Source organism: Gopherus evgoodei, chromosome 2, assembly GCF_007399415.2.
Source record: "Gopherus evgoodei ecotype Sinaloan lineage chromosome 2, rGopEvg1_v1.p, whole genome shotgun sequence".
Taxonomy (NCBI): domain Eukaryota; kingdom Metazoa; phylum Chordata; order Testudines; family Testudinidae; genus Gopherus; species Gopherus evgoodei.
The window spans coordinates 125626226-125652732 of record NC_044323.1 but is presented as its reverse complement, the minus strand read 5'-3'; the positions used below and the strand labels follow the sequence as shown (position 1 = coordinate 125652732).

At 43.0% G+C, this 26507-nt stretch overlaps 1 protein-coding gene across 1 annotated transcript in view; it reads left to right on the top strand.

The window, feature by feature from the left end:
• The window catches only part of LOC115644935 (sodium-dependent neutral amino acid transporter B(0)AT3-like), a 59727-nt gene that overhangs the window by 4862 nt on the left and 28358 nt on the right, over positions 1–26507 (top strand). Inside the window, exons 2-3 of the mRNA XM_030549371.1 lie at positions 10096–10236; positions 21576–21713. Of these exons, the coding sequence (XP_030405231.1) occupies positions 10096–10236; positions 21576–21713 (279 nt within the window). The remainder of the gene's footprint in view (positions 1–10095; positions 10237–21575; positions 21714–26507) is intronic.

The following is a 26507-nucleotide window of genomic DNA, read 5'->3' as shown; positions in this document are numbered from 1 at the left end:
GCCAATGTAGGTACACCACTGTAAATCCTTAGTGTAGCTGCAATGCACCAGTGCAGTGTAGCCTAATTTGAAACTGGCATAGACATGCACAATGCACGATGCCTTCCAAGGCATAAACTGCAGTTTCCACAAGTGGTTCAGGTTTGGGTTTTATGCAAGTGTTTGGAAATCAGAGGTAATATTTTTCCTCATCTCTAAGCGCTCAACAAAACAAGAGATAAAATGTAGGAACATATTTTCGATTAATGTCAATTGCTTCCCATCAGACCTCTGAACCTTATTCATGGCAATTTGTGTTACTAAGTAACTTGGGCCTAACGCTCAGCTCAATACATTTGCAATCACAGAGAAAAACACAATATCAGTGCTGAAACTTTTATCACTCTCTGTCGTTAGTGATTATTTGGGTTTATTGCCTGAGTTAAGTAAGTTATTTACTCACAATGACTAATGGATATAGATGCTGTTTGCCAGAGTAATAGGAGGCAAACAAACAGGATCCCAGGCAACTGGGATTGTAAAGGATGATTTTTAAACAGCCTGTTACGTACTTTGGCACTTAATATTGACATACGAGAAAGGTTTTTTTAAATAACAAATATGTATTGTGATTTGGAAAATATGTGGGACTTGAAAATAAGTAGCTAGTCTAGTAGCAACTTGGGGCAGTGTTTTATTTCTGATTATAGCCTACCATAGGTATGTTTGTCGCAAGCAAAAGTCCTCAGTAAGAGATCTTATGGGTCATATCAACTATTACTACTGCACCTAAGCCCAAGCATGTGACCTTCCAGGATGAATTTAAAAAAAAAAGTTACCTTTCATGCAAAGAGCAAGTTTTATTCTCTGGAAATAAAGTCACATTTTTCAACTTGGCATTCAAATTCCATCAGGGAGGCAGTGCTAAACTGCACCCAGACAACTGACCTATGGCCTACCTTATCCTCTGGCCTTATTTTGAACTAGCTGCCACAAAAGACAAGAGTGTCTGGAATAAAACAGACTCTTTATATTCTCAGCAGGGAAATATGACCTATACATATGAAGTTCACTAGTCATTTCAGTAAATGGATTAGATCTTGAAAGTGAGAATTATGAAGTTATTGGAGGTAGAATAGATGACTAACTTGCTCCTGCTTCTGGCCAAGCTTGAGACTCAAGAGGCCTCCATTTTACTGTACGGAGAGAGAGGTTAAAATTCAAGTGTACCTTTTTCCTAAGGAAGCAACAGGATTAGATATGTGTGCATAAAGTTGGAAGAAATTAAATCCCTCTGTACACATATCTGAATATAGTGCATGTAAGTGTATATTCATAGAATTTAAGGCCAGTAGGCGCCATTAGATCACCAAGTCTGTTTATCACAGGCCATTAAATTTCACCATTACTCCAGTACTGAGCCCAGTAATTTGTATTTGATTAAAGGCACCCAGTCTTAATTTGAAGACTCCAAAAGATGAAGAATCTACCACTTTGTTGGTAATTTGATCCAATCTTTACTCACTCTCCCTGTTAAAAAAAATTTGAATTTGTCTGGGTTTAGTTTCCATTCACTGTTTTGCCTTTCTCCACTAGATTAAAGAGCACTTTCATAGTGGTTATTTTCTCCCTGTGACGGTACTTATATGCAATCAAGTCACTTCTCAATCTTTGTTTTGATAAATTAAACAGATTATGTTCTTTAAGTGCAGTCCTAGCCAGAAAAACTCCAGGATTTTCTTCTGGAGACTAGCCAGGGTTCCTAAGGGCATGCTTAGGGTGTTGAACCATTGCTGGAACATGGACAGGGTCAGCTGACTGAGCACTGATGCCCTCCCCAAAGGGAAAGGCAATGGAACAGCCCTGTCCACCTCCATAACGAGTCAGATACCGGAAAGTGAATAGTGAATGAGACAGGGAATTGCAGGAAATTAAAGAATGTCTTATGATGAAAATAGTGGAATGCTGCTCTGGAGAGGTGGGGTCTAGCCCTGCCTCTCACACAGAGTTCTGATATGATACTGGGCAAATCACTGAAACTAAACTTTTCACAGGTGTGCTCCTCATTTTCTGGATCCACTGCACAGATGTCTGTCATCTTCTGTTAATTAGTCCATTAGTTCAAATGGCAACCTACTACTGCTAGCTGGACCTGCATTAGGGAGGGGCTTCTCCAATATTTGCTGGCAGCAGGGGAATGTTGAGACCCATGAATCTTGGTTTCCATTCCAGTCTCTGGAGGGGAGTGTATTTGAGTGGACACAGACACTTTTCTCTGTGTCCCCGACAGCCTGTAACCATTCTGTTTTTTACACATATCCCACACTAGTTCGTCATCCAAGTCTCCCTAGCTTCCTCCTTGCATCCTCATACCAGTCACGTTTCCCACATGTAGTGAGTCCCAGTCTCCACTGCTGATCTACCTGACTGAGTCCCAGTCTCTCTATCCCAGTCTCTTTGACCAATCTTCTCCCTAGCTCTCCTCTGATCCCTTCCCCTACTTGCACCAAATCTCATTGCACAGCCAAACTATTAACTCCACCGCTCTTCCCCTCTTTCCCTACCCCCCCTCACCGTACAATTCAGGTATCCTCTGCATTAGAGTCAGTTTGCTTCCACCTTCTTGATGTTCCCTGGGTTCCAGGAGACTATCTCAGTGCTCTTGGTTACTCTGCCCAGAATCCCAGTGCCCATATCAGCAATTGTTAGGTTTTCTAATCTTTTAATCATTGTCATAGCTCTTCTCTGAACTGGAGTGCCTCTCCATTTTATCAACACCCTTCCTGAGGCAGACACTTGGCATGGGAAATTTTCAGCCAAGTGGTTGAAGTTTGGTAGAATTATAAAATTGTTTCTCGCTGTCTTTAATCTCAGCTGCCATGCAACCTTCCCCTCCCCTGACTGTCCAGCCTCATGAAGTAGTAGTAGTAGTAGTAGTAATGCAAAGGGCATGCATGTTTCACATCAGAGATAGGTAGTGAAGGATGGGGAGGTAGGAGAAGGACTTGAGTCTAACTCCGGCCCTGTTTTCCATTGTGGACATTCCTTTCTTCTCCCTAACACAATGCTGCTGCTGCTCTTCTTCCAGCTAGATTCTGAATGGACCTGATTCAGGTCCTGTAGGTGAAATGGACCATTTGTGGGTCACTCTGGGATTTAGACATCCAGGTGCCTAGAGCAAGACAACAATGCACATAGCCAGAGGCAAAAACTTAGGCATGTATGGAACTTTAACAGGAGAAATTTAGGCAACAGATGACTTGGGCACCTAAAGGGTTCAACAGCAGCTGAATAGTGTATTGTGAATGTAAGGGTCATGTAAATGCTGGACTTAGGTGTCTAAGTCCTATCTCTTACTTTTTCCTGACCCTCCCCTTACTATGAAGAAGGTTCAAGTATGTGGGATGTCAGGTGATTGGAGGGGAAGACAGAGACTCAGGTGGAGATCCTGGGGTGGAGAACTGAGTGAAGGTCAGGTTTGTGGGAACCTTAGGGAGACAAACTGAAGTATGGAAAGAAACTGAGGCAAGCTTCCCTGGGAGAATAACATGAGCGGGAAAGGAATTCAGGACAGCTGGCTGTATTTTAAAGAATTCTTATTTAGTTTGCAGGAACAAACCATCCCAATGTGTAGAAAGAATAGTAAATATGGCAGGCAACCAGCTTGGCTTAACAGTGAAATTCTTGCTGATCTTAAACACAAAAAAGAAGCTTACAAGAAGTGGAAGATGGGAAAATGACCAGGGAAAACTATAAAGATATTGCTCAGGCATGCAGGAGTGAAATCAGAAAGGCCAAATCACACTTACAGTTGCAGCTAGAAAAGGATGTTAAGAGTAATAAGAAGGGTTTCTTCAGGTAGGTTAGCAACAAGAAGAAAGTCAAGGAAAGTGTGGACCCCTTACTGAATGAGGGAGGCAACCTAGTGACAGAGGATGTGGAAAAAGTTCATGTACTCAATGCTTTTTTTTGCCTCTGTCTTCATGAACAAGGTCAGTTCCCAGACTACTGCTCTGGGCAGCACAGCATGGGGAGGAGGTGACCAGCCCTCTGTGGAGAAAGAAGTGATTCAGGACCATTTAGAAAAGCTGGATGAGCACAAGCCCATAGGGCTGGATGCGCTGCATCCAAGGGTGCTAAAGGAGTTGGTGGATGTGATAGACTCAGACTCATAGGACTTTAAGGTCAGAAGGGACCATTATGATCATCTAGTCTGACCTCCTGCACAACGCAGGCCACAGAATCTCAGCCACCCACTCCTGTAACAAACCCCTAACCTATTTCTGAGTTATTGAAGTCCTCAAATCGTGGTTTAAAGACCTCAAGGTGCAGAGAATCATCCAGCAAGTGACCCGTGCCCCATGCTGCAGAGGAAGGTGAAAAACCTCCAGGGCTTCTGCCAATCTGCCCTGAAGGAAAATTCCTTCCCGACTCCAAATATGGCAATCAGTTAAACCCTGAGCATGTGGGCAAGACTCACTAGCCAGCACCCAGGAAAGAATTCTCTGTAGTAACTCAGATCCCACCCTATCTAACATCCCATCACAGACCACTGGGCATATTTACTGCTAATAATCAATGATCAATTAATTGCCAAAATTTAGGCTATCCCATCATACTCTCCCCTCCATAAATTATCAAGCTTAGTTTTGAAGCCAGATATGTCTTTTGACCCCACTACTCCCCTTGGAAGGCTGTTCCAGAACTTCACTCCTCTAATGGTTAGAAACCTTCATCTAATTTCAAGTCTAAATTTCCTAATATCCAGTTTATATCCATTTGTTCTTGTGTCCATATTGGTACTAAGCTTAAATAATTCCTTTCTCTCCCTGATATTTATCCCTCTGATATATTTATAAAGAGCAATCATATCTCCCCTCAGCCTTCTTTTGGTTAGGCTAAACAAGCCAAACTCTTTCAGTCTCCTTTCACAAGACAGGTTTTCCATTCCTCTGATCATCCTTCTCTGTACCTGTTCCAGTTTGAATTCATCCTTCTTAAACATGGGAGACCAGAACTGCACACAGTATTCTAGATGAGGTCTCACCAGTGCCTTGTATAATGGTACTAACACCTCCTTATTTTTACTGGAAGTACCTCGCCTGATACATCCCAAGACCGCATTAGCTTTTTAACGGCCATATCATATTGGTGCCTCAAAGTCATCCTGTGATCAACCAATACTCCAAGGTCCTTTTCCTCCTCTGTCACTTCCAACCGATGCGTCCCCAATTTATTACAAAAATTCTTGTTATTAATCCCTAAATGCATGACCTTGCACTTTTCACTATTAAAATTCATCCTATTACTATTACTCCAGTTTACAAGGTCATTCATATCTTCCTGTATGATATCCTGGTCCTTCTATGTATTAGCAATACCTCCCAGCTTTGTGTCATCTGCAAACTTTATTAGCACATTCCCACTTTTTGTGCCAAAGTCAGTAATAAAAAGGTTAAATAAGATTGGTCCCAAAACCAATCCCTGAGGAACTCTACTAGTAACCTCCTTCCAGCCTGACAGTTCACCTATCAGTATGACACATTGTAGTCTCCCCTTTAACCAGTTCTTTATCCACCTTTCAATTTTCATATTGATCCCCATCTTATCCAATTTAGCTAAGAATTCCCTATGTGGAACTGTATCAAATGCCTTACTGAAATTTGAGATAAATTAGATCCACTGCATTTCCTTTGTCTAAAAAATCTGTTACCTTCTCAAAGAAGATCAGGTTGGGTTGGCACAATCTACCTTTTGTAAAACCATGTTGTATTTTGTCCCAATTGCCATTAACCTCAATATCCTTAACTATTTTCTCCTTCAAAATTTTTTTCCATACTACAGATGTCACATGAACAAGCCTATAGTTATCCAGATCACTTTTCCCCCCTTTCTTAAAAATAGGAACTATGTTATCAATTCTCCAGTCATACGGTACAACCCCTGAGTTTACTGATTCATTAAAAATTCTTGCTAATGGGCTTGCAATTTCATGTGCCAGTTCCTTTAATATTCTTGGACCCTCCGATTAATCTGGACCCTCCGATTTAGTCCCATTAAGCTGTTCGAGTTTGACTTCTACCTCGAATGTGGCAATATCTACCTCCGTATCCTCATTCCCATTTGTCATCCTACCATTATCCCTAAACTCCTCATTAAAGACTGAAGTAAAGTATTTGTTCAGATATTGGGCCATGCCTAGATTATCCTTAACCTCCACTCCATCCTCAGTGTTTAGCGGTCCCACTTCTTTTTTCTTTGTTTTCTTCTTATTTATATGGCTATTGAACCTTTTACTATTGGTTTTAATTCCCTTTGCAAGGTCCAACTCTACATGGCTTTTGGCCTTTCTCACTTTATCCCTACATGCTCTGACCTCAATAAAGTAGCTTTCTTTGCTAATTCCTCCCATCTTCTACTCATTGTAGGCTTTCTGCTTTTTCTTAATCACCTTTCTGAGATGTTTGCTTATCCAGCTTGGTCTACACTTCCTGCTTATGAATTTTTCCCCTTTCTTGGGATGCAGGCTTCTGATAGTTTCGGCAACTTTGACTTGAGGAAATTCCAGGCCTCCTCTGCCTTTAGATCCACAAGTTCTTCAGTCCAATCCACTTCCCTAACTAACTTCCTTAATTCTTTTAAGTTAGCCCTTTTGAAATAAAAAACCCTAGTCCCAGATCTATTTTTGTTTATCCTTCCATCTAGATTGAACTGAATTAGCTCATGATCATTCGAACCAAAGTTGTCCCCTACAGCCATCTTTCTATGAGGTCCTCACTACTCCCCAAAACTAAATCTAAAATGGTATCCCCTCTTGTTGGTTCTTCAACTACTTGGTGAAGGAATCCATCAGCATCCGGGAAAATCTGAGCCCTATGATTATTACTAGCACTTGTCCTCCAGTTTATATCTGGGAAGTTAAAGTCTCCCATGATCATACAATTCCCATTATTCCACCATGTTTCTGTTATCTCTATAATATCTGGTTTCACTTCCTGCACCAGTAGCTCTAGTTCCTTCATTTTGTTACCTAGGCTCCTTGCGTTAGTGTACAAGCATCTTAATTTTTGCTGTTTGGCTTCATTGACATTCTTTACCCGATTAGACACAGACATTCTACCACCAGTATGACCTATTAGACCAATATCTGCAATACCCTTCCTCCTTTCTCATACCCACGGCTGTAGCCTTTCTTACTTCATTTTCTTCCCTCTCAATGTTAAATTCCGGTGTGGAGATTACCTGGACATCTTCCAACTATCTCCCCCAAATTCCTAGTTTAAAGCTCTCTTAATCAGTTGTGCCAGCCTCCATCCTAGATGTCTATTTCCCTCCTTACTCAGGTGAAGTCCATCCTGAGAGAACAGTCCTCTGTCCATGAATGCTTCCCAGTGGCCATACATCCCAAATCCCTCCTTCTAGCACCAGTGCCTGAGCCATCTGTTGATCGCCATAATGTTGTCACACCTTTGTCGCTCTTCTCTAGGAACAGGAAGAATCCCACAGAAGATCACCTGAGCCTTGATTTCCTTAAGTGTCTTCCCCAGCCTGGCATAGTCTCCCTTGATATGTTCCAGTGAGAATCTAGCTGTATCATTTGTTCCCACATGGAGGACAATCAGGAGATTCTTTCCTGCTCCCGTTAGGATCCTCTTCAGCCTCAGGTCCACATTCCATATCTTAGCACCTGGCAGACAGCACACCCTTTCGTTCTCCGGATCATCTCTGGTTACAGGCCTGTCTATTCTTCTCAGTAAGGAGTCCCCAATCATGTAGACCTGCCTTTTCCTGGTGATGATGTTATTCTCCGGTCTCTCCCCTGTTCTCTCTGGCAGCAAGGCCTCACAATTCTTATTGCCCCTTGCAATCCTCTGCAACCCATCTCATATCCTCCTGGGGCTCATATTTGGTGTTGTTATCTCCATTGACTCTTCCTCTCCTCCTATAGGACTAGCTGCTCTTTTCTTCTTCTTTGCCCTCTCACCTTCAGTGACCACCTGCTGTGCCCCTTCATATTCCAGCTCTGCAAACCTGTTTCTGAGCTCTATTTTCCTTCACTAGCCCATCTTTTCCTCTGCCTGGTTCTCTTAGTCACATGCTTCCACTGTCTACTTTCCTCACTCAACAGTCTCCCCTCAGAGTTCTGTGGTCCTGTTTTCGTCTGCAAGTCTGAGCTTTTTCCTTCAACCTCCTCACGTCTTTGCTCCATCATCTGCTTGAACCCCCTTCTAAACTGCACCAGAGTTTCCACCTGCACTCCAATCCTCAGATCTTGCAGAGCCATTGGCCATTATCTTTGAAAACTCATGGCAATCGGCTGACTAGAAAAAGGGAAGAAAGGGGATCTGGGGAACTACAGGCCAGTCAGCCTCACCTCAGTCCCTGGAAAAATCATGGATCAGGTCCTCAAGGAATCAACTCTGAAGCACTTAGAGGAGAGAAAAGTGATCAGGAATAGTTAGCATGGCTTCACCAAGGGAAAGTCATGCCTGACTAATCTAATTACCGTCGATGATGAGATAACTGACTGCAGATGAGGGGAAAGCAGTGGATGTGTTATTCCTTGACTTTAGCAAAGCTTTTGATCCTGTCTCCCACAGTATTCTTGCCAGCAAGTTAAAGAAGTATGAGCTGGATGACTGGAGTATAAGGTAGATAGAAAGCTGGCTAGATCATCGGGATCAACAGGTAGTGATCAAGGGCTCTATGTCTAGTTGGCAGCCGGTATCAAGCAGAGTGCCCCAAGGGTTGGTCGTGGGGCTGGTTTTGTTCAATATCTTCATTACTGATCTGGAGGATGGCCTGGATTGTACCCTCAGCAAATTTGCAGATGACACTAAACCGGGAGGAGTGGTAGATACAGTGGATGGTAGGGATAGCATACAGAGGGACCTAGACAAATTAGAAGATTGGGCCAAAAGAAATTTGATGATGTTCAACAAGGACAAGTGCAGAGTCCTGCTACTTAGGATGGAATAATCCCATTCACTGCTACAGACCAGAGACTGAATGACTAGGCAGCAGTTCTGCAGAAAAGGACCTAAAGGTTACAGTGGATGAGAAGCTGGATATGAGTCAACAGTGTGCCCTTGTTGCCAGGAAGGCTAACAGCATTTTGGGCTGTATAAGTAAGGGCATTGTCAGCAAATCAAGGGATGTGATCAATCCCCTCTATTCGGCATTGGTGAGGCCTCATCTGGAGTACTGTGTCCAGTTTTGTGCACCACACTACAAGGAGGATGTGGAAAAATTGGAAAGAGTCCGGTGGAGGGCAACAAAAATGATTAGGGGGTGGAGCACATGACTTATGAGGAGAGGCTGAGGGAACTGGGATTGTTTAGTCTGCAGAAGAGAAAAACGAGGGAGGATCTGATAGCTGTTTTCAGCTACCTGAAAGAGAGTTCCAAAGAGGATGGATCTAGACTGTTTTCAGTGGAGGCAGATGACAGAACAAGGAGTAATGGTCTCAAGTTGCAGTGGGGGAGGTTTAGGTTGAATATTAGGAAAAACATTTTCATTAGGAGGGTGGTGAAGCACTGGACTGGGTTACTTAGGGAGGTGGTGGAATCTCCTTCCTTAGAGGTTTTTAAGGTCAGGATTGACAAAGCCCTGGCTGGGATGATTTAGTTGGGGATTGGTCCTGCTTTGAGCAGTGAGCTGGACTAGATGACCTCCTGAGGTCCCTTCCAACCCTGATATTCTATGATTCTATGAAAAGGCACTGGCTAGGAAGTGAGATGAGGGTCTTTGCTGGTGAGGGAGAAAAAGTAGAACAAGTGGTGTTTGCTGGAGAAGGAGGGGAGATTAAACATTTGAAAGGAGGAGAAATGGAGGGAACGTTTGAGGGTATTTATAGCCTTATGATTACTGAAGAGAATCTGCATTGCTTAAGGGTAGGGAGTTTGTAACACTAAGAATCCGAGTCATGCCTCCCACAACTAAATTGCTGACTGAGTAATCTGACCCTGTGCTTCTACAAGGCCTACAGCAGTTGGGCCACTATCTGATTGTGGGCCTTGAGTATTACTGTAATAAAATATAACAAGCAGCAATAAAGAATAATTTGTGTGAGATGCTGAGCGTCTATGACTTAACCATGTTTAATTATGTTCCTAGGGGCATTCTTGATCCCATACGTCACAGCACTTATCTTTGAAGGAATCCCATTGTTTCATCTTGAACTAGCCATAGGACAGCGCTTGAGAAAAGGCAGCATTGGTGTCTGGAATACCATCTCACCTTACCTTGGAGGAGTTGGTATGTTTCTCCATGTTCTCTGTAAACTAGTTACCCCACAGTAAGAGCCATATTTAATACTGTCTAGGGAACTGGTTAAATAACTGAAACAAGTGCCTCAAGCTCCAACCAAGAGCAATTCTGGCTCTAGGAAACTAAAATTTGATCTCCCTGGTCACACTGTACAGCAGTTCTTACTCATTCACAAGCACATAGGACTCCTCTCTGATATGAAACCTCAAAACCCTTTTATTTAGGAAACATAACAGACAGTTACATAAAATAAAATTAGTCTAGTGGGACACAGTGGGTTTGTTAAAAATATCTCAAGGCCCAAGTGATGTGCCCAAGAGAACCCTGCTTGCCTCCCACTAGACCCAACTCCCTTTGGGTCCCTTCCATTAGGTTTGGGAATAAATAAATGAATTAGGCATTAACCCTAGACAGAGACAACCCCTTAATTAAAACAGGAGACCATTTGGGGTCCTTATCAGGAGTCACACGAACATACCTCCTTCCACCAGAAAAAAAAAAAGGACAATGTACAAGTCCCCAGCAATTAAGCATGTAGAGGAATACTCTAACACTATCATGGGTCTGAACAGCGTAGTCTCTACCTGGGTACCTTCTGCAGGCCATTGACACTTGGTGTAATGCTCACAAACAGCCTCCAACATGTAAGTCACTCCCAGCTATGTCTCTGTATGTGTGCTGCAGCCAGCCAGCCACACTTTGGCTCTCACCAGTCTTCATTATGCTGCAGGGTGACCCCAACACACACCCCATCCCAGATCTTACCCCAGAAATATATGTTCTGTACTGCCCAGCCCTCTCCTGAACAGTTCGAATATGTTAAGTTCATTATTCCTTTAAGGGAATAATATGCACACAACTTGTTATCCCAAATGGAGTTACCCAGACACTTAAACTTGAACACACTAGATTAGATAAAACAGTAAAACAAGTTTATTAATTACAAAGACAGATTTCAAGTGAAAACACATAATGAGGCATAAAAGCCAGAAGTGAATACAAGAAAAATAAAGATAAAATCCTTAACTGGTGCAGAACTTAACAAATATTAATTTCAAAGCAAAGTTCTCACCACATGCTTTCACTGACCAAACTGTCAGGTCAGGACTCCACTCCCAGAGTCCAACAGCTGCTTCCATTGTCTCTTCAGATGTAGTGAATGCAATGGGCAGCAGGGAGGGAGGTACTTTGGGTGTTTGTCTCTCCTTTTTATAGTTTCAGTCCCTCTCTTGAAAAACATTTCAAGCTGAGAACCAGGAGCCAAAGAGTCTATGTGGAAGGACAATCCTTACTGTTTTTTTCACCTGTTTGAACTTTGTCTTCCCTTCCTGCTTGATTAATCTGTTCACTGCTTAAATGCAAATTAAAGCATGGATGCATTCCTTTGTTTAGAACAGACCTGTTTTCAACTTTTGTGTAGGGTTTGGAAAATGTGTTAATAACACCATACAGGGGACTATTGTAACTTCACATATCATTTGTGTGGCAACATTGTACTTCATAATCCATGTCTTCTACAAAATTATTACAGTAATGTGTAGGATGTGAACATACAGGCCTATTTGGTTACGCACACACAATGAAAGACAGCACCATATTAAGCTACTACCTGTAATGTGTAGACAGCAGCAGGGAGCGCCAGAGAAATTCCTCTGCCTGTGGCACTAAATGGGCACTCTGCGGGCATGAATTTCTTCTCACTTACACCAATGGAAATCAGGCTTTTCTGGCTTCCACCAAAATAAATATGGTTCTGCCCACTGATGCGTAGAACATTCCCTCAAGTATTGGAAGTGATTGGATGGGCAGCACCACAATCCTTCAGGCCAAAGCTTGTCTATTTGTAGCAGGATGGTGAGGTGTGGAATGTATATGTTTAATTCCATTTGAAGCAAGGAACTTCTGAAATTCTTCAGAACAGAATTTAGGCCCATTGTCACTCACCAACTGTAACAGTAAACCATCTTGGCTAAACAAGTTACCAAGACCACTGGACATCCTTGTAACTATAGCACAAGTAATTCTGGAAACTTCTGGTTATTCTGACCTTGATTACAACCAAAAACATAAAGGTTCAGCAAAGCCCATATGAACATGTGTCCAAGGAGTCTAAGGCTGCAATCAAGGCTGTAGATGAGCTGGGCTAGGATCAGGCTGAATTTTCTGACACTTAGTAGAGCCTTGCTCGCAATATGTTTGTTGATCCTCATTTACCAGACATGATTCTGGGTTATTGTCTTCATACATACAATGGCAAAATAACCTTCCGGAAGAGCTTCCAAAACCTGAGACTGAAGTGATTTTGGAATGGTCACATACATTCTGCATCAGATGCAACCGTGATTCACAGATAATTCACGGTGACATTACACAAATCTTGTAAACTGGGGATTCTTTTGATCTTGAACACTGTACATTGCAGTATGATTCCTCTCAGAAGAAAAAGCACACCATCCTTAGTGGTTACTTTTTTGATGTCTGTGCTAGTGATAGGTAATTGTAACAGGGTCAGCACCTGCCTCTTGCAAGCGTCCCCTCTCTCTGGCCAACAGTGCCTACAGTCTCTTAATTCTTTTCAGCAGGTTGGTACCCACCTCTCGCGAGTGCCTCTTTCCGGTCTATGGATCTCTTGTCAGGTCTTCAGCAACTCAGTCTTCTGGCCAAGCTGCCTATACTGACCCACAGGGCCTATCTCAAAGCCCTCAGTAATGTCCTATAGTCCTCCCCAGGCTCCGGTCCTCTGTCTCACCAACAGGGCCTAGTACCCTAGTTGGCCAGCTTACATGTGAAGGTTCCTGCTCTGGGATGGAGCAACACTCCCTGGGGGCTTGTCGCCTGTCCTTTAGTCCTCTGACCCCAGCTCTCCAGAGGTAAAAAGTTTCATGGCCAGTCCCTTCCCTGAGCCTGTCTTCAGTGAGTCCTGGCAGCTAGACAGAAGCTATTCCCTCACCTGACAGCAATGTCAGCAACTACCTGCCTTAGTCCTTGCAGCCAGCCAGGAGCACCTCTTGCTCCCTCCAGTCTCTGCAAGCAGACTGCCCTCACTCTGGCTCTGCAGCTCATTTTATATGAGCCTGCTGGGCCCTCACTGGCTGTTCCCTGCAGCCTCTCTGATTGGCAGCTTCCCTTGCAGCTACTCTCGCCCACCTGGAGGACCTCTCCAGTGCTCCTTTCCTGGGATGGGTGAGGCAGGACCCCGAAGCCTCCAACATATGGCCTTTGGGCCTAGTCCACCCCATCACAGTAATCTATTCATCAAATTGAGATAGATTACTTTGTCTGAAGTTTCTTTGGGTTGACAGGAGTTTGAGCATAGCAGTTGCAACAGCCCATCAGCATTACCTTGCTGAGTCCTGTACAGTATAGTATAAATATGAACTGAAAGTAACAATTATCATCATTGCATATGAGCAGCAACTAATGACAGAAAGCCAGGTTTCGGTCCAAAAAATTGAAAGTAACAGGCAACAATCCATCAGCAAGGTAAAATGTCTACCATACAGATTGGTATGGAAATGTCTGAATTCCTAAGATAATGCTGAGAGCTTCTTGCTTTATTTGGGCATAGTTCTTCTCTGGAGTAGTGAATGTTCATTATGCAAAGGCAATTGTTTTCTCCATGCCATTAGGAAAAAGGTGGGAAAGAACTGCAGCCACTGCCTGTGGTGAAGCGTTACAAGCCAATTTCAATGGTAGTGAAGCATCGAAATGTGTAAGAACTTCGGTTGATGTCAGTTTATTTGCTTCCTTGAATTCACACTCGCACTCTTTAGTCCATTTCCATTTTTTCTTTGCTTCTAACAGTTCATGTAAAGGTGCCAATATTGTCATCAGAATAGGCAGAAATGTACCACAGTAGTTAAGCAGTCTTAAGAATGAATGTAACTCTAGGTATGTCTACACTACGGGATTATAACTATTTTACATAAACAGGTTTTGTAAAACAGATTATATAAAGTTGAGTGCACGCAGCCACACTAAGCACATTAATTCGGCGGTGTGCGTCCATGTACCGAAGCTAGCGTCGATTTCTGGAGCGTTGCACTGTGGGTAGCTATCCCGTAGCTATCCGATAGTTCCTGCAGTCTCCCCACCCACTGGAATTCTGGGTTGAGATCCCAATGCAAAAAGTGTCATGGGTGATTCTGGGTAAATGTAGTCACTCAATCCCTCCTCCGTGAAGGCAACGGCAGACAATCATTTCGCTCCCTTTTTCCCTGGATTGCCCTGGCAGACGCCATACCATGGCAACCATGGAGCCCATTTTGCCTTGTCACTTTCACCGTATGTGTACTGGATGCTGCTGACAGATACGGTACTGCAGTGCTACACAGCAGCATTCATTTGCCTTTGCAAGGTAGCAGAGACGGTTACCATCCCTATTGTACCATCTGCCATGCCATTGTAAATTGGCGATGAGATGCCGGTTATCAGTCATTCTGTACCATCTGCTGCTGTCATGGGTGCTCCTGGCTGGCCTTTGCTGAGGTCTGCCGGGGGCGCAAGGACAAAAATGGGAATGACTTCCTGGGTCATTCCCTCCTTTATGTTTTATCTAAAAATAGAGTCAGTCCTGCCTAGCATATGGGGCAAGTCTACTAGAGAACCAGTGCACCAGAGAGCACAGCCGCTCCATGTCAGATCCCGCAGAAATGATGAGCTGCATGCCATTCTAGGGGATGCCCCTGCAACAACTCCACCCGTTGCTTCCCTCCTCCCCCAACCCTCCTGGGCTACCGTGGCAGTGTCCTCCCATTTGTGTGATGAAGTAATAAAGAATGCAGGAATAAGAAACACTGACTTTTTAGTGAGATAAATTAGGGGGAGGAAGGCTCCCGCTGCTATGATAGTCCAGGCAGTACAAAATCTTTTCTTTAGACATGAAAGTGGGTGCTGATAGAGCTCAGCCTCCAGTTGCCATGATGAGGACGGTTACAAGCCGTTCTGTACCATCTGCTGGGAATGACTGGGAGTCATTCCCATTTTTACCCAGGCGCCCTCAGTCGACCTCACCGAGGCCAGCCAGGAGCACTCACGGGCTGATGATGACGATGGATAGCAGTCATATTGTACCATCTGCCACCGGGAAGGAGATGCTGGTGTTCAGCGCTGCAGCACCCTGTCTACTAGAAGCATGCAGTAGACATAGAGTGACACTGAAAAATGGCGAGAAACAATTTTTTCCCTTTTCTTTCGGGGGTAGGGGGAAGGGTGTAAATTGACGACATATACCCTGAAACACCCGGGAAAATGTTTTTGACCCTTCAGGCATTGGGAGTTCAGCCAAGAATGCAAATGCTTTTTGGAGACTGCGGGGACTGTGGGATAGCTGGAGTCCTCAGTACCTCTTCCCTCCTTCCCTCCATGAGCATCCATTTGATTCTATGGCTTTCCGTTACACTTGTCACACAGCACTGTGCTGTGGACTCTGTATCATCACCTGGAGATTTTTTTCAAATGCTTTGGCATTTCGTCTTCTGTAACGGAGCTCTGATAGAACAGATTTGTCTCCCCATACAGCGATCAGATCCAGTATTTCCCGTATGGTCCATGCTGGAGCTCTTTTTGGATTTGGGACTCCATCTCCACCCATGCTGATCAGAGCTCCAAGCTGGGCAACCAGGAAATGAAATTCAAAAGTTCGTGGGGATTTTCCTATCTACCTAGCTAGTGCATCCGAGTTCAGATTGCTTTCCACAGCGGTCACAATGGTGCACTGTGGGATACCGCCCGGAGGCCAATACCGTTGATTTGCGGCCACACTAACCCTTTTCCGACATGGCAATATTGATTTCAGCGCTACTCCCCTCGTCGGGGAGGAGTACAGAAATCGGTTTAAAGAGCCCTGTGTATCGATATAAAAGGCTTTTTTTGTGTGGACAGGTGCAGGGTTAAATTGGTTTAACGCTGCTAAATTCGGTTTAAACACATAGTGTAGATAAGGCTTCTGAAATGTTCTGTGGTGGTGGCACTTTCACTGGTAATTTCCTTAAGGCCCTCACAACAGGGGGAGAGATACCTCAGTGGCTTGAGCATTAGCCTGCTAAGCCAAGGGTTGTGAGTTCAATCCTTGAGGGAGCCATTTGGGGAACTGGGGTAAAAATCTGGGGATTTGGTCCTGCTTTGAGCAGGGGGTTGGACTAGATGATCTCTTGAGGTCCCTTCTAACCCTAATGTTCTATAATCAATTACAGGTTCAAGTTATTCAACTGAAGATCTGAAAAACTCATATTTGTTTTGGTATAGTCTCAGTCCATGGCCTTTCAAACATTGCAAGACAGCATCCAAATTTTGAAGATGATCCTTTCCTATAACAAGGATGTCATCCAAACAGCATTGAACTCCATTCAGCCCTTCAAAATTTCATCTATGGCTTTCTGGAACAGGGAAGGTGCCAATGTGATACTGAAAGGCAACCTGTTGTAACAAAATAAGCTTTTTTGTGTGTTGATTGTGAGATATTTGCAAGATGCCAGATCAATCTCCATTTGTAGGTATTGTGATAAAGTTCCTCCTCTGCCTTGATGGGTTCTATGCTTTCTGGTGGATTTGCTCGCCTCACAGGTTCACGGCAGTCCTCAGTTTGGCTCCTTTTGTTAGTGGCACAAACCTGCCATTCATTTGGCTAACCTTATCACTGGCCAGCATTGGAAAAAGGAGGAGAACAATCCATCCAGTCTCTGCTGGCTCACCTAATGGGTCGGAGGACAGGCCAGAGACCTTCCCCCTGGTGGGACCCACAGTCCAGATCAACTCCTCTTATATCAAATAGGGAGTTGAGGGGATGGGGGGGAACCCAGGCCTGCCATCTACTCCAGGTTCCAGCCCAGGGCCCAGTGGGTTACAGCTGTCTGCAGTGTCTCCTGTAACAGCTGTGTGACAGCTACAACTCCCTGGGCTACTTCCCCATGGCCTCCTCCAAACACCTTTTTTTATCTTCACCACAGGAAGTTCTTCCTGATGTCTGATAATGCTTGTACTTTGCAGTCCTCCAGCAGTATGCGTACTCACTCTCAGCTTCTTGCGCCTCTCACTCCCAACTCCTCACATGTGCCCTCACTGACTGAAGTGAGGTCTTTTTTAAACCAGGTGCCCTGATTAGCCTGCCTTAATTGATTCTAGCAGCCTCTTAGTTGGCTCTAGGTATCCTAATTAGCCTGTCTGCCTTAATTTGTTCTGGCAAGTTCTTGATTGTTCTGGAACTGCCCTGTTACCTTACCCAGGGAAAAGGGACCTGCTTAACCTGGGCCTAATGAAGCTGCCTTCTATCACTTTCCTCTGGCCCTATCCTGTCACAGTATGCATTGAGCAAATCCAACATACTGAAATACTGTCCACCACTAACAAACAAACAAATATTCCACAGAAGGTAGTGGACACTGGTCTGCACATAAAGCTGGATACAGTATCACTTCAAAGTCTCTACAAATTCAGACTGAGCCATCCTCCTTGATTACTGGTACAATGGATGTGAAACCAGTGACAGGACTCCAGTGATAAATAAACAGTCCAAATCTGCTTCCACCAGAGGCCTCAGAGCATAAGGCACAACTCTGGGCTCACAATACTTTGGTTGGCTTTCAGACTTAACTGTAAGATTCACTGACATGTTGTTCATCTTTTTAAGATCTTTTTCAAAACCTTGGAAGTGTCTGTCCACTATGTGATCATCATCAAGTATAAGGTGTAGCTGTTTGATGATACACCATATGGGTGTGGGGTGATAGGTGACAACTAAGAGTGTGAAATTGCAGAACTACTGACTGTGGTATGTAACCTATCATTTAAATCAACTTCTATATCAGATGACGGGAGGATAGCTAATGTGACAAAAAATTTTAAAAGGCTTTTTAAAAAGGCTCGAGAGGCAATCCCAGCCATTACAGGACGGTAAGCCTAACTTCAAATTGGTTGAAACTATAGTAAAGAATAGAATTATCAGTGACACACAGATGAACATGATTTGTTGAGAAAGAGTCAACATGGTCTTTGTAAAAGGAAACCATGCCTCACTAATCTACTAGAATTCTTTGAGGGGATCAACATAAAGGTAATCCAGTGGATATAGTGTACTTGGACTTTTAGAAAGCCTTCAACAGGGTCCTTACCAAAGGCTCTCAGGCAAAGTAAGCAGTCGTGAGATAAGAGGAAAAGTCTTCTCATGGATCAGTAACTAATTAAAAGATAGGAAACAAAGGGTAGGAATAAATGATCAGTTTTCAGAAAGGAGAGAAGTAAATAGTGGTGTTCCCCAGAGCTCTGTACAGGGACCAGTTGTGTTCAACATATTCATAAATGATCTGGAAAAAGAGGTAAACAGTGAGGTGACAAAATTTGCAGATATTACGAAGTTACTCATGATAGTTAAGTCCAAAGCAGATTGTGAAGAGTTACGAAGGGACCTCCCAAAAATGAGTGACTGGGCAACAAAATGGCAGATGAAATTTAATGCTGATAAATGCAAAGTAATGCACATTGGAAAACATAATCCCAACTATATATACTGTCAAGGTTTTTTTCCTCACTTTGAACTTTAGAGTACAAAAAGTGGGGACCTGAATAAACACTTCTAAGCTTAATTACTAGCTTAGGTCTGGTACACAGCCACCAGCCAGAATTTAGTGTCTAGCATACTTTCTGTTCCCCAAAAACCTTCCCTGGGGAACACAGATCCAAACCCCTTGCATCTTAGAACAAGGAGAAATTAACCATCCCCCTTCCTTTCCCCCCAGACTTTTCCCTCCCGGGTTGCCTTGAGAGGCTTTACACAGATCCAAACTCCTTGGATCTTAAAACAAGGAGGAATTAACCATCCCTCCTCCTTTCCCCCCCACTAATCCCTGGTGAGTTCAGACCCAATCCCCTTGGATCTTACAACAAGGAAAAATCAATCAGGTTCTTAAAAAGAAAGCTTTTAATTAAAGAAAGAAAAAGTAAAAATTATTTCTGTAAAATCAGGATGGAAAATGCTTTACAGGATACTTAAATTTATATAGCCCAGAGGAAACCCCCTCTAGCCTCAGGTTCAGAGTTACAGCAAACAGAGGTAAAAATCCTTCCAGCAAAAGAAACATTTACATTGTGAAAACAAACATAAGACTAATCTGCCTTGCCTGGCTATTACTTACAATTTTGACACATGAAAGACTGATTCAGAAAGATTTGGAGAGTCTAGATGTACGTCTGGTCCCTCTCAGTCCCAAGAGCAAACGAACAAAAAAAAAACACAAACAAAGACTTCCCTCCACCAAGATTTGAAAGTATCTTGTCCCCCTATTTGTCCTCTGGTCAGGTGTCAGCCAGGTTTACTGAGCTTCTTAACCCTTTTCAGGTAAAAGAGACATTAACCCTTAACCATCTGTTTATGACATATACACACAGAAAAGTGGAATCTAAATTAGCTGTTACCACTAAAGAAAGAGCTCTTGGAATCATTGTGGATAGTTCTCTGAAAACATCCTTTCAATATGCAGCAGCAGTCAAAAAAGCTAACAAAATGTTGAGAATCATTAGGAAAGGGATAGATAATAAGACAGAAAATATCATATTGCCTCTATATAAATACACGTTATGACCACATGGCATGCAGATGTGGTTGTCCCAACTCAAAAACAATATATTGGAATTGGAAAGGGTACACAGAGAAGAGCAACAAAAGTGATTAGAGGTAGGGAACAGCTTTCATATGAGAAGAGATTAATAAGACTGGGACTTTTAAGCTTGGAAAAAATAAGACTAAGGGGGGAGGGGATAGCTCAGTGATTTGCACGTTGGCCTGCTAAACCCAGGGTTATGCGTTTGATCCTTGAGGGGGTCATTTAGAGATCTAGGGCAAAAAAAATCTGCCTGGGGATTAGTCCTGCTTTGAGCAGGGGGTTGGACTAGATGACCTCCTGAGGTCCCTTCCAGCCCTGATATTCTATGATATGATAGAGGTCTATAAAATCATGACTGGTGCAGAGAAAGTAAATAAGGTTTAAAACAAACAAAAAGAAGTATTTCTTCACACAATGCAGTCAACTTGTGGAACTCTTTACCAGAAGATGTTGTAAAGGCCAAGACTATAACAGGGTTCAAAAAAGAACTAGATAAATTTGTGGAGGATAAATCCATTAATGGCAATTAGCACAGATGGTGTCCCTAGTCTCTGTTTACCAGGAATGGGTGAAAGGGGATGGCTAACTCAATGATTATCTGGTCTGTTCTTTCCCTCTGAAGCACCTGGCATTGGCCACTGTCAGAAGATAGGACACTGAGCTAGATGGACCCTTGGTCTGACACAGTATGGCCATTATTATGTTCTCCCAGGTTGCAAAAGCCAGCTGACACTCCTGTAGAGCCCTACCTTACTGCTGAGTCCATTCGCCCTCCTCCCCACTTCTTTTCTGTGGCCCTCCTCCTGTTCCATAGCTGTAAAATGAAGCTATGTGTTCCTGCACCAGAAAACACTCCTGGTCTCACTCATCACCAAGGGAACCTTGAGCTGGTGGGGGCTGTTCCTGCACCTGTATCTTAAAAGATGCTGGACCATCTTTTATATGCTGAATCATCAGTGGCGTCAAGTGTTGTGGATAGCTGTGGGAGTAGGGCCAGGGACCTGAGGTTTGTGCTTCTCCTCTCCCTCATGCATTTGGAGTACTTCTACCTCCTCAGGATTCCTGTGCAGAAGCTAATGCCATAGAATTGCTGTACTGTTACTGCCACCCACCTACACGTAAACACCTCATAGTCCTCTGCACAGAGGGAGCAGCAACCCATACCTGGTTTCCCCACTACTATTGTGAAATGCTGTCATGCATGAGAGTTCAGTGTTCTGGCCTTCACTCTGTCCCTTCTCCTGAGTGGCAGCTTCTGGTCACCTGAATCTGCATTTCCCCCATACTCTTAAATTCTTCCACTCCTGTCACTTTTCTTCTCCACCCTCTTCATTTTAGATTTTAAGATATTTGTTATAATCCCATCTCCTTCCACAATCCTTTCTTTCCTTCACTGCCATGGAATGGTAAGGACAAAGTGGCCACTCTTGTACTGCTCCCAGAATATGAAATGTTATCCTAGCACTTTCACTCCCGGGGAGGTTTCCTATCTGTGCTGTTGAGTAATTATCATCTTGGTGCTATTCCGGGGAAGAGACCGTCACAGCCTACCTAGATTGTTTTTAAAAGCACTAAAGGGAAAAAACAAAAATACTCACACAAAAACAAAAATGAGCGATTAGGGCAAATGCAGTAGCAGGAGTGATATAGATTTGTTGGTTTAAGTAAATAAGGGTTCTGATAGCTTATGTAAGCAATTTGTTTTAACTGAGATTTTTTGGTATTCAATAGGTATTGGTTCATTGATGGTGTCGTTCATCGTGAGTTTATATTATAACACCATTTTAGCCTGGGTGATGTGGTATTTCATTAACTCATTCCAAGAACCCCTTCCTTGGAGCGCTTGCCCACTAAATGGGAACAGAACAGGTAATTAATATTTCAAGTCTCTTGTAATTATTGCTGTTAAGGTTTCAAAGTGTTACAACCTCTTTTTTATTCCTGTAACATGGCATTAAGTTCTACTGTACAGATTTTTTAAATGGCTCATTTAAAAATCTTCTCTGCACTAGGGCTGTCAAGCGATTAAAAAATTAATTGTGATTAATCATGTATTTAATCAGATGGTTAAAAGATAATAGAATACCATTTAAATATTTTTGATGTTTTCTACATTTTAAAATATATTGATTTTAATTACCCCACAGAATACAAAGTGAACAGTGCTCACTTCATATTATTTTTATTACAAATATTGCACAGTAAAAAACCAAAGAAATAGTATTTTTCAATTCACCTAATACAAATAATGAAGTGCAATCTCTTTATAATAAAAGTTGAACTTAACTTACAGAATTATGTACAAAAAAACCCTGCACTCAGAAACTTACAAATGTAGATTTTTTTTGTTACATAACTGCACTCAAAAATAAAACAGTGAAAACTTTAGAGCCTACAAGTCCACTCAATCCTACTTCTTGTTCAGCCAATCGCTCAGACACACAAGTTTGTTTGCATTTGCAGGAGATAATGCTGCCTGTTTCTTGTTTATAATGTCACCTGAAAGCGACAACAGGTGTTTGCATGGCACTGTTGTAGCTGGTGTTACAAGATGTTTATGTCCCAGATATGCTAAAGATTCATATATCCCTTCAAGCTTAAACCACCATTCCAGAGGATATGAGTCCATGCTGATGATGGGATCTGCTCGATAATGATCCAAAGCAGTGCAGACCAACACATGTTCATTTTCATCTTCTGACTCAGATGCCACCAGCAGAAGGTTGATTTTATTTTTGGTGGTTTGGGTTCTGTAGTTTCTGCATTAGAGTGTAAATAAGAAGTGGACATCATTATGTCCTGTAAATATAAACAAACTTATTTCTCTTAGTGATTGACTGAAGAAATAGTAGAACTGAGTGGACTTGTAAACTCAAAAGTTTTACATTGTTCTGTTTTTGAGTGCAGTTATGTAACAAAAAAAAAATCTACATTTTTAAGTTGCACTTTCACAATAAAGAGATTGCGCTTCAGTACTTGTATGAGGTAAACTGAAAAATACTATTTCTTTATCATTTTTACGGTGCAAATATTTGTAATAAAAATATAAAATGAGTACTGTACACTTTGTATTTTGTGTTATAATAAAAATCATTACATTTGAAAATGTAGAAAAATATCCAAGATATTTAATAAATTTCAATTGGCATTCTATTGTTTAACAGTACAATTAATCACAATTAATTTTTTGAGTTAATCATGTGAGTTAACTCTGATTACTCAACAGTCCTACTTTGCACCTTTAGGGCTAGATGGTGACCCAACCCTATATGGTCACACGATGTAAAGCCTTTGCTTCCATCATCCCTTTGCAGACAAATAATATTCCCCACATCACAGCTAAGACATGATGTGAAGAGCAGGTCTATACATTGGCTACTCCTTCCTCCAATTGAGCAACTGGACTGAAAGGGAGCTGTGCAGTACCAGTGTTGACAGGGGAGTAAGCTGTACCCTGTAAGAGTGTGTAGTGAGTTACTTTCTCTCAGGATTTAGAGGGAAGCAGGGAAGGAATTAGTATCTGAAATCAAATTCCGTTCTGGTGAGATGCAACTACACACTTTCCTTTTCACAGGACTACCTGTAACAGACAATCCCCCAGGTACAACATGGAACTGGGGTACCACTGTGCCCCCTTAGCTCTCCATCCTTGGCTCTCACTAGTGACAAGAACAAACTCCTCCAGGCACTACTATCACTCAGCAGAAATGTGGAGCTGTACACCCATCTAGATTGCATGAATGCTCCCAGAGCCATTCACAAATCACACAAAGAAAGGCACCAGTAAATCTTCCAAGCCCTCAGGCTTGCACCTCCAGACTATGCCATCTTGCTCTAGTCAGAAGCCTGACCAGTGTAAGTTTATTACCCAGTCCATCCCTCCTTCAATATGGAGAGGACATACACACAAGCCTTTGTGAACTCAGCTGAGATTTCCCACACACTTCAACCAAAGCAAACTGTTTTAAGTAAAACAGAAAACTGATTTATAATCTATCTTTCTGTAGTTAATAAATGGTAGTCATAGAAGGTCAGAAATAGTTACTGAAGAAAATAAAAAGGTAAGTGCATAGTCTAAATCTTAAACATTATCTCGCTAGACAGTATTTGGATCTATCAGTTTTCTCACCTCACTGGATGTTACAATTCTTCATAAACAGGGCTTCTCTCTCAAGCCTGGAACCAGTCTTCACAGCTGAAGTCTTTGTCTTGTCAGCGTTCTTGTTGCTTCCGGCATAGGTGGGGGAGGAGAAAGTCCAAGGCATGATGCCACTTTCCCTTATTTTACACCCTCAGTCCATGTGCCTGGAAAATACTAGCCCAGACATGTCCTGATGGGCTTCGCTGAGTCACAGAGTTGAGCAATCCCCCTGGTGTGGTCTTGTGCAACTGAGGGTATGGCTACACTATGAGGCTTTTAGCGACATGGCTGCGCTGCTACACCTGTGCCGCTAAAAGGCATGCAGTGTAGCTGCTGTTTGTCGGCAGGAGAGAGCTCTCCTGCCAACAAAAAACTTCCACGTCCCTCCTCCCCCCCCAGCAGCAGCAGCTTTGTCAGCAGGAGAGCACTCCTGCCAGGAAGCGCTGTTCAGACCAGCGCTTTTTGTTGGTAAAACTTGTGTCAGTCAGGGGTGTTTTTAACAACCCGAATGACAAAAGTTTTGCAGTCCACATTGTGTGATGCTTGTGCAACTGTCATTGAATTGTAAATCCTTTGATTACAACTCCCCTGCTGATTACTGGTGCTTGAACACTCTCCTGGAAGTGGTTTGCCTTCTTTTTATGTCACTTACAACGTATTTCAGTAACAACAATATACAGCAAAATCTGATACCTTGATATACACTAACGATATACATATTTTGACCAGACATTGGGTTTCATAAGATCTTTTATGACATGATTTATATGAAATATATTATAATTATATGATGGGGTGAATATGGGAGTTCCGGGGTGCTGTGTTGAGGTACAGAGTACCACACTGCTGCTAAAGATTCAGTCTAGCACTTAGGCCCATATTTTTAAATGTGAGATTCCAAAGTCATAAGGGGCAACTGTGATCATCATCTAGTATTTTCAGTAGAGATATATAACTTGTAACTATCCTTACAAACACTTTGCAATGACTGATTACCAGCATATTACTGGCTTTTAGTAGATGCCATACATGCCACCTTTTACTGAATTATGTATATATTTGACCCACAGGATTCCAGTAAAACTCTATGTACCCCCTGCCCCTGTGCCAAATGGCTGAGGGCACAGGGGGTACATGGTCACTGCCTAGCAAGCCTAGAGACCCCCATTCCTCTGTACATTTCCAGGTCACTTGGCCCCTGTCTTTGGCAGCTGGGCCCAGGCAGGGAGCAGAGGGGTGAGCGACCACTGCCTCCCCTGCTTGGCTCTTTCCCAGTCAGCAACCCTGAGCTGAGTCAGCCAACATGAGAAGCAACTCCATACTGCCTTCAGCTCCCTGTCCAGACCCAGCTGCTGGGAAAGGGGCTGAGCAAGCTGGAAGTGCCAGGGGAGAGGCACAGCAGCAGGACAGAGCTAGCAAGGCTCTAGCAGAAATGGGTGGGTGGGTGGGTGGGGGACACTTGACCCCACATGCGTCACCTCTTTTGCAGGTAGTCTTAGTTTGTGCATCATTGCCTAAGACTAAACCCAAGGTCACCCAGGAAATCTGTGGCACTGCAAGGAATTGAACTCTAGTCTCCTAAATTCCACACTAGTGTCCTAATCACTGGACAATATTGAAATTGGCATGGTTGCTCAGGAACTGTGAAGTATTAGATTTCCTGAGCTGAATAGTGCTGGTGCTTCATCCCTGCATGATTCTTGAGGTTCCTGTAGCCAAAGTCCCTTTGTAAGGTGGTATGGTCTCTCACCAGCCTATCTGGATTTGGTACTGCAGGAGAGAGATGCAGGGAAATGCCTAGTTTGAGGATCCTGCTGGTGCTTAGGTGCTGGGTGTCAGGACTAAGGAAGTTATGCACAGGCCCAGCAGCATATTCATACAATTGTAGGACTTGAAGGGATTGCAAAAGGTCATCTAGTCCAGTCCTCTGCACTCACAGCAGGACTAAGTATTATCTAGATCATCCCTGACAGGTGTTTGTCTAACCTATTAAAATCGCCAATGATGAAGATTCCACAACCTCCCTAGGCAATTTATTCCAGTGCTTAACCACCCTGACAGTTAGGAGGGGTTTCCCAATGTCCAACCTAAACCACTTGTGCTGCAATTTAAGCCCATTGCTTCTTATTATAAGGAGGAAGAAAAATTGTTTTCCTTAACCACTGAGGATAGGACAATCTTCTTTGCACTTGAAAATGTCATTATGTCCCCCCTCAGTCTTCTGTTCTCCAGACTAAACAAACAAATCTTTTCCCCAATCTTTCCTCATAGGTCTTGTTTTCTAGACCTTTAATCATTTTTGTTGCTCTTCTTTGGGTTTTCTTCAATTTATCCACATCTTTCCTGAAATGTAGCACCCAGAACTGGACACAATACTCCAGTTGAGGCCGTATCAGCCTGGAGTAGAGCGGAAGAATTACTTTTAGTGTTTTGCATATAACACTCCTGCTAATATATCCCAGAACGATGTTTGCTTTTTTTGCAACAGTGTTACACTGTTGACTCATATTTAGCTTGTGATA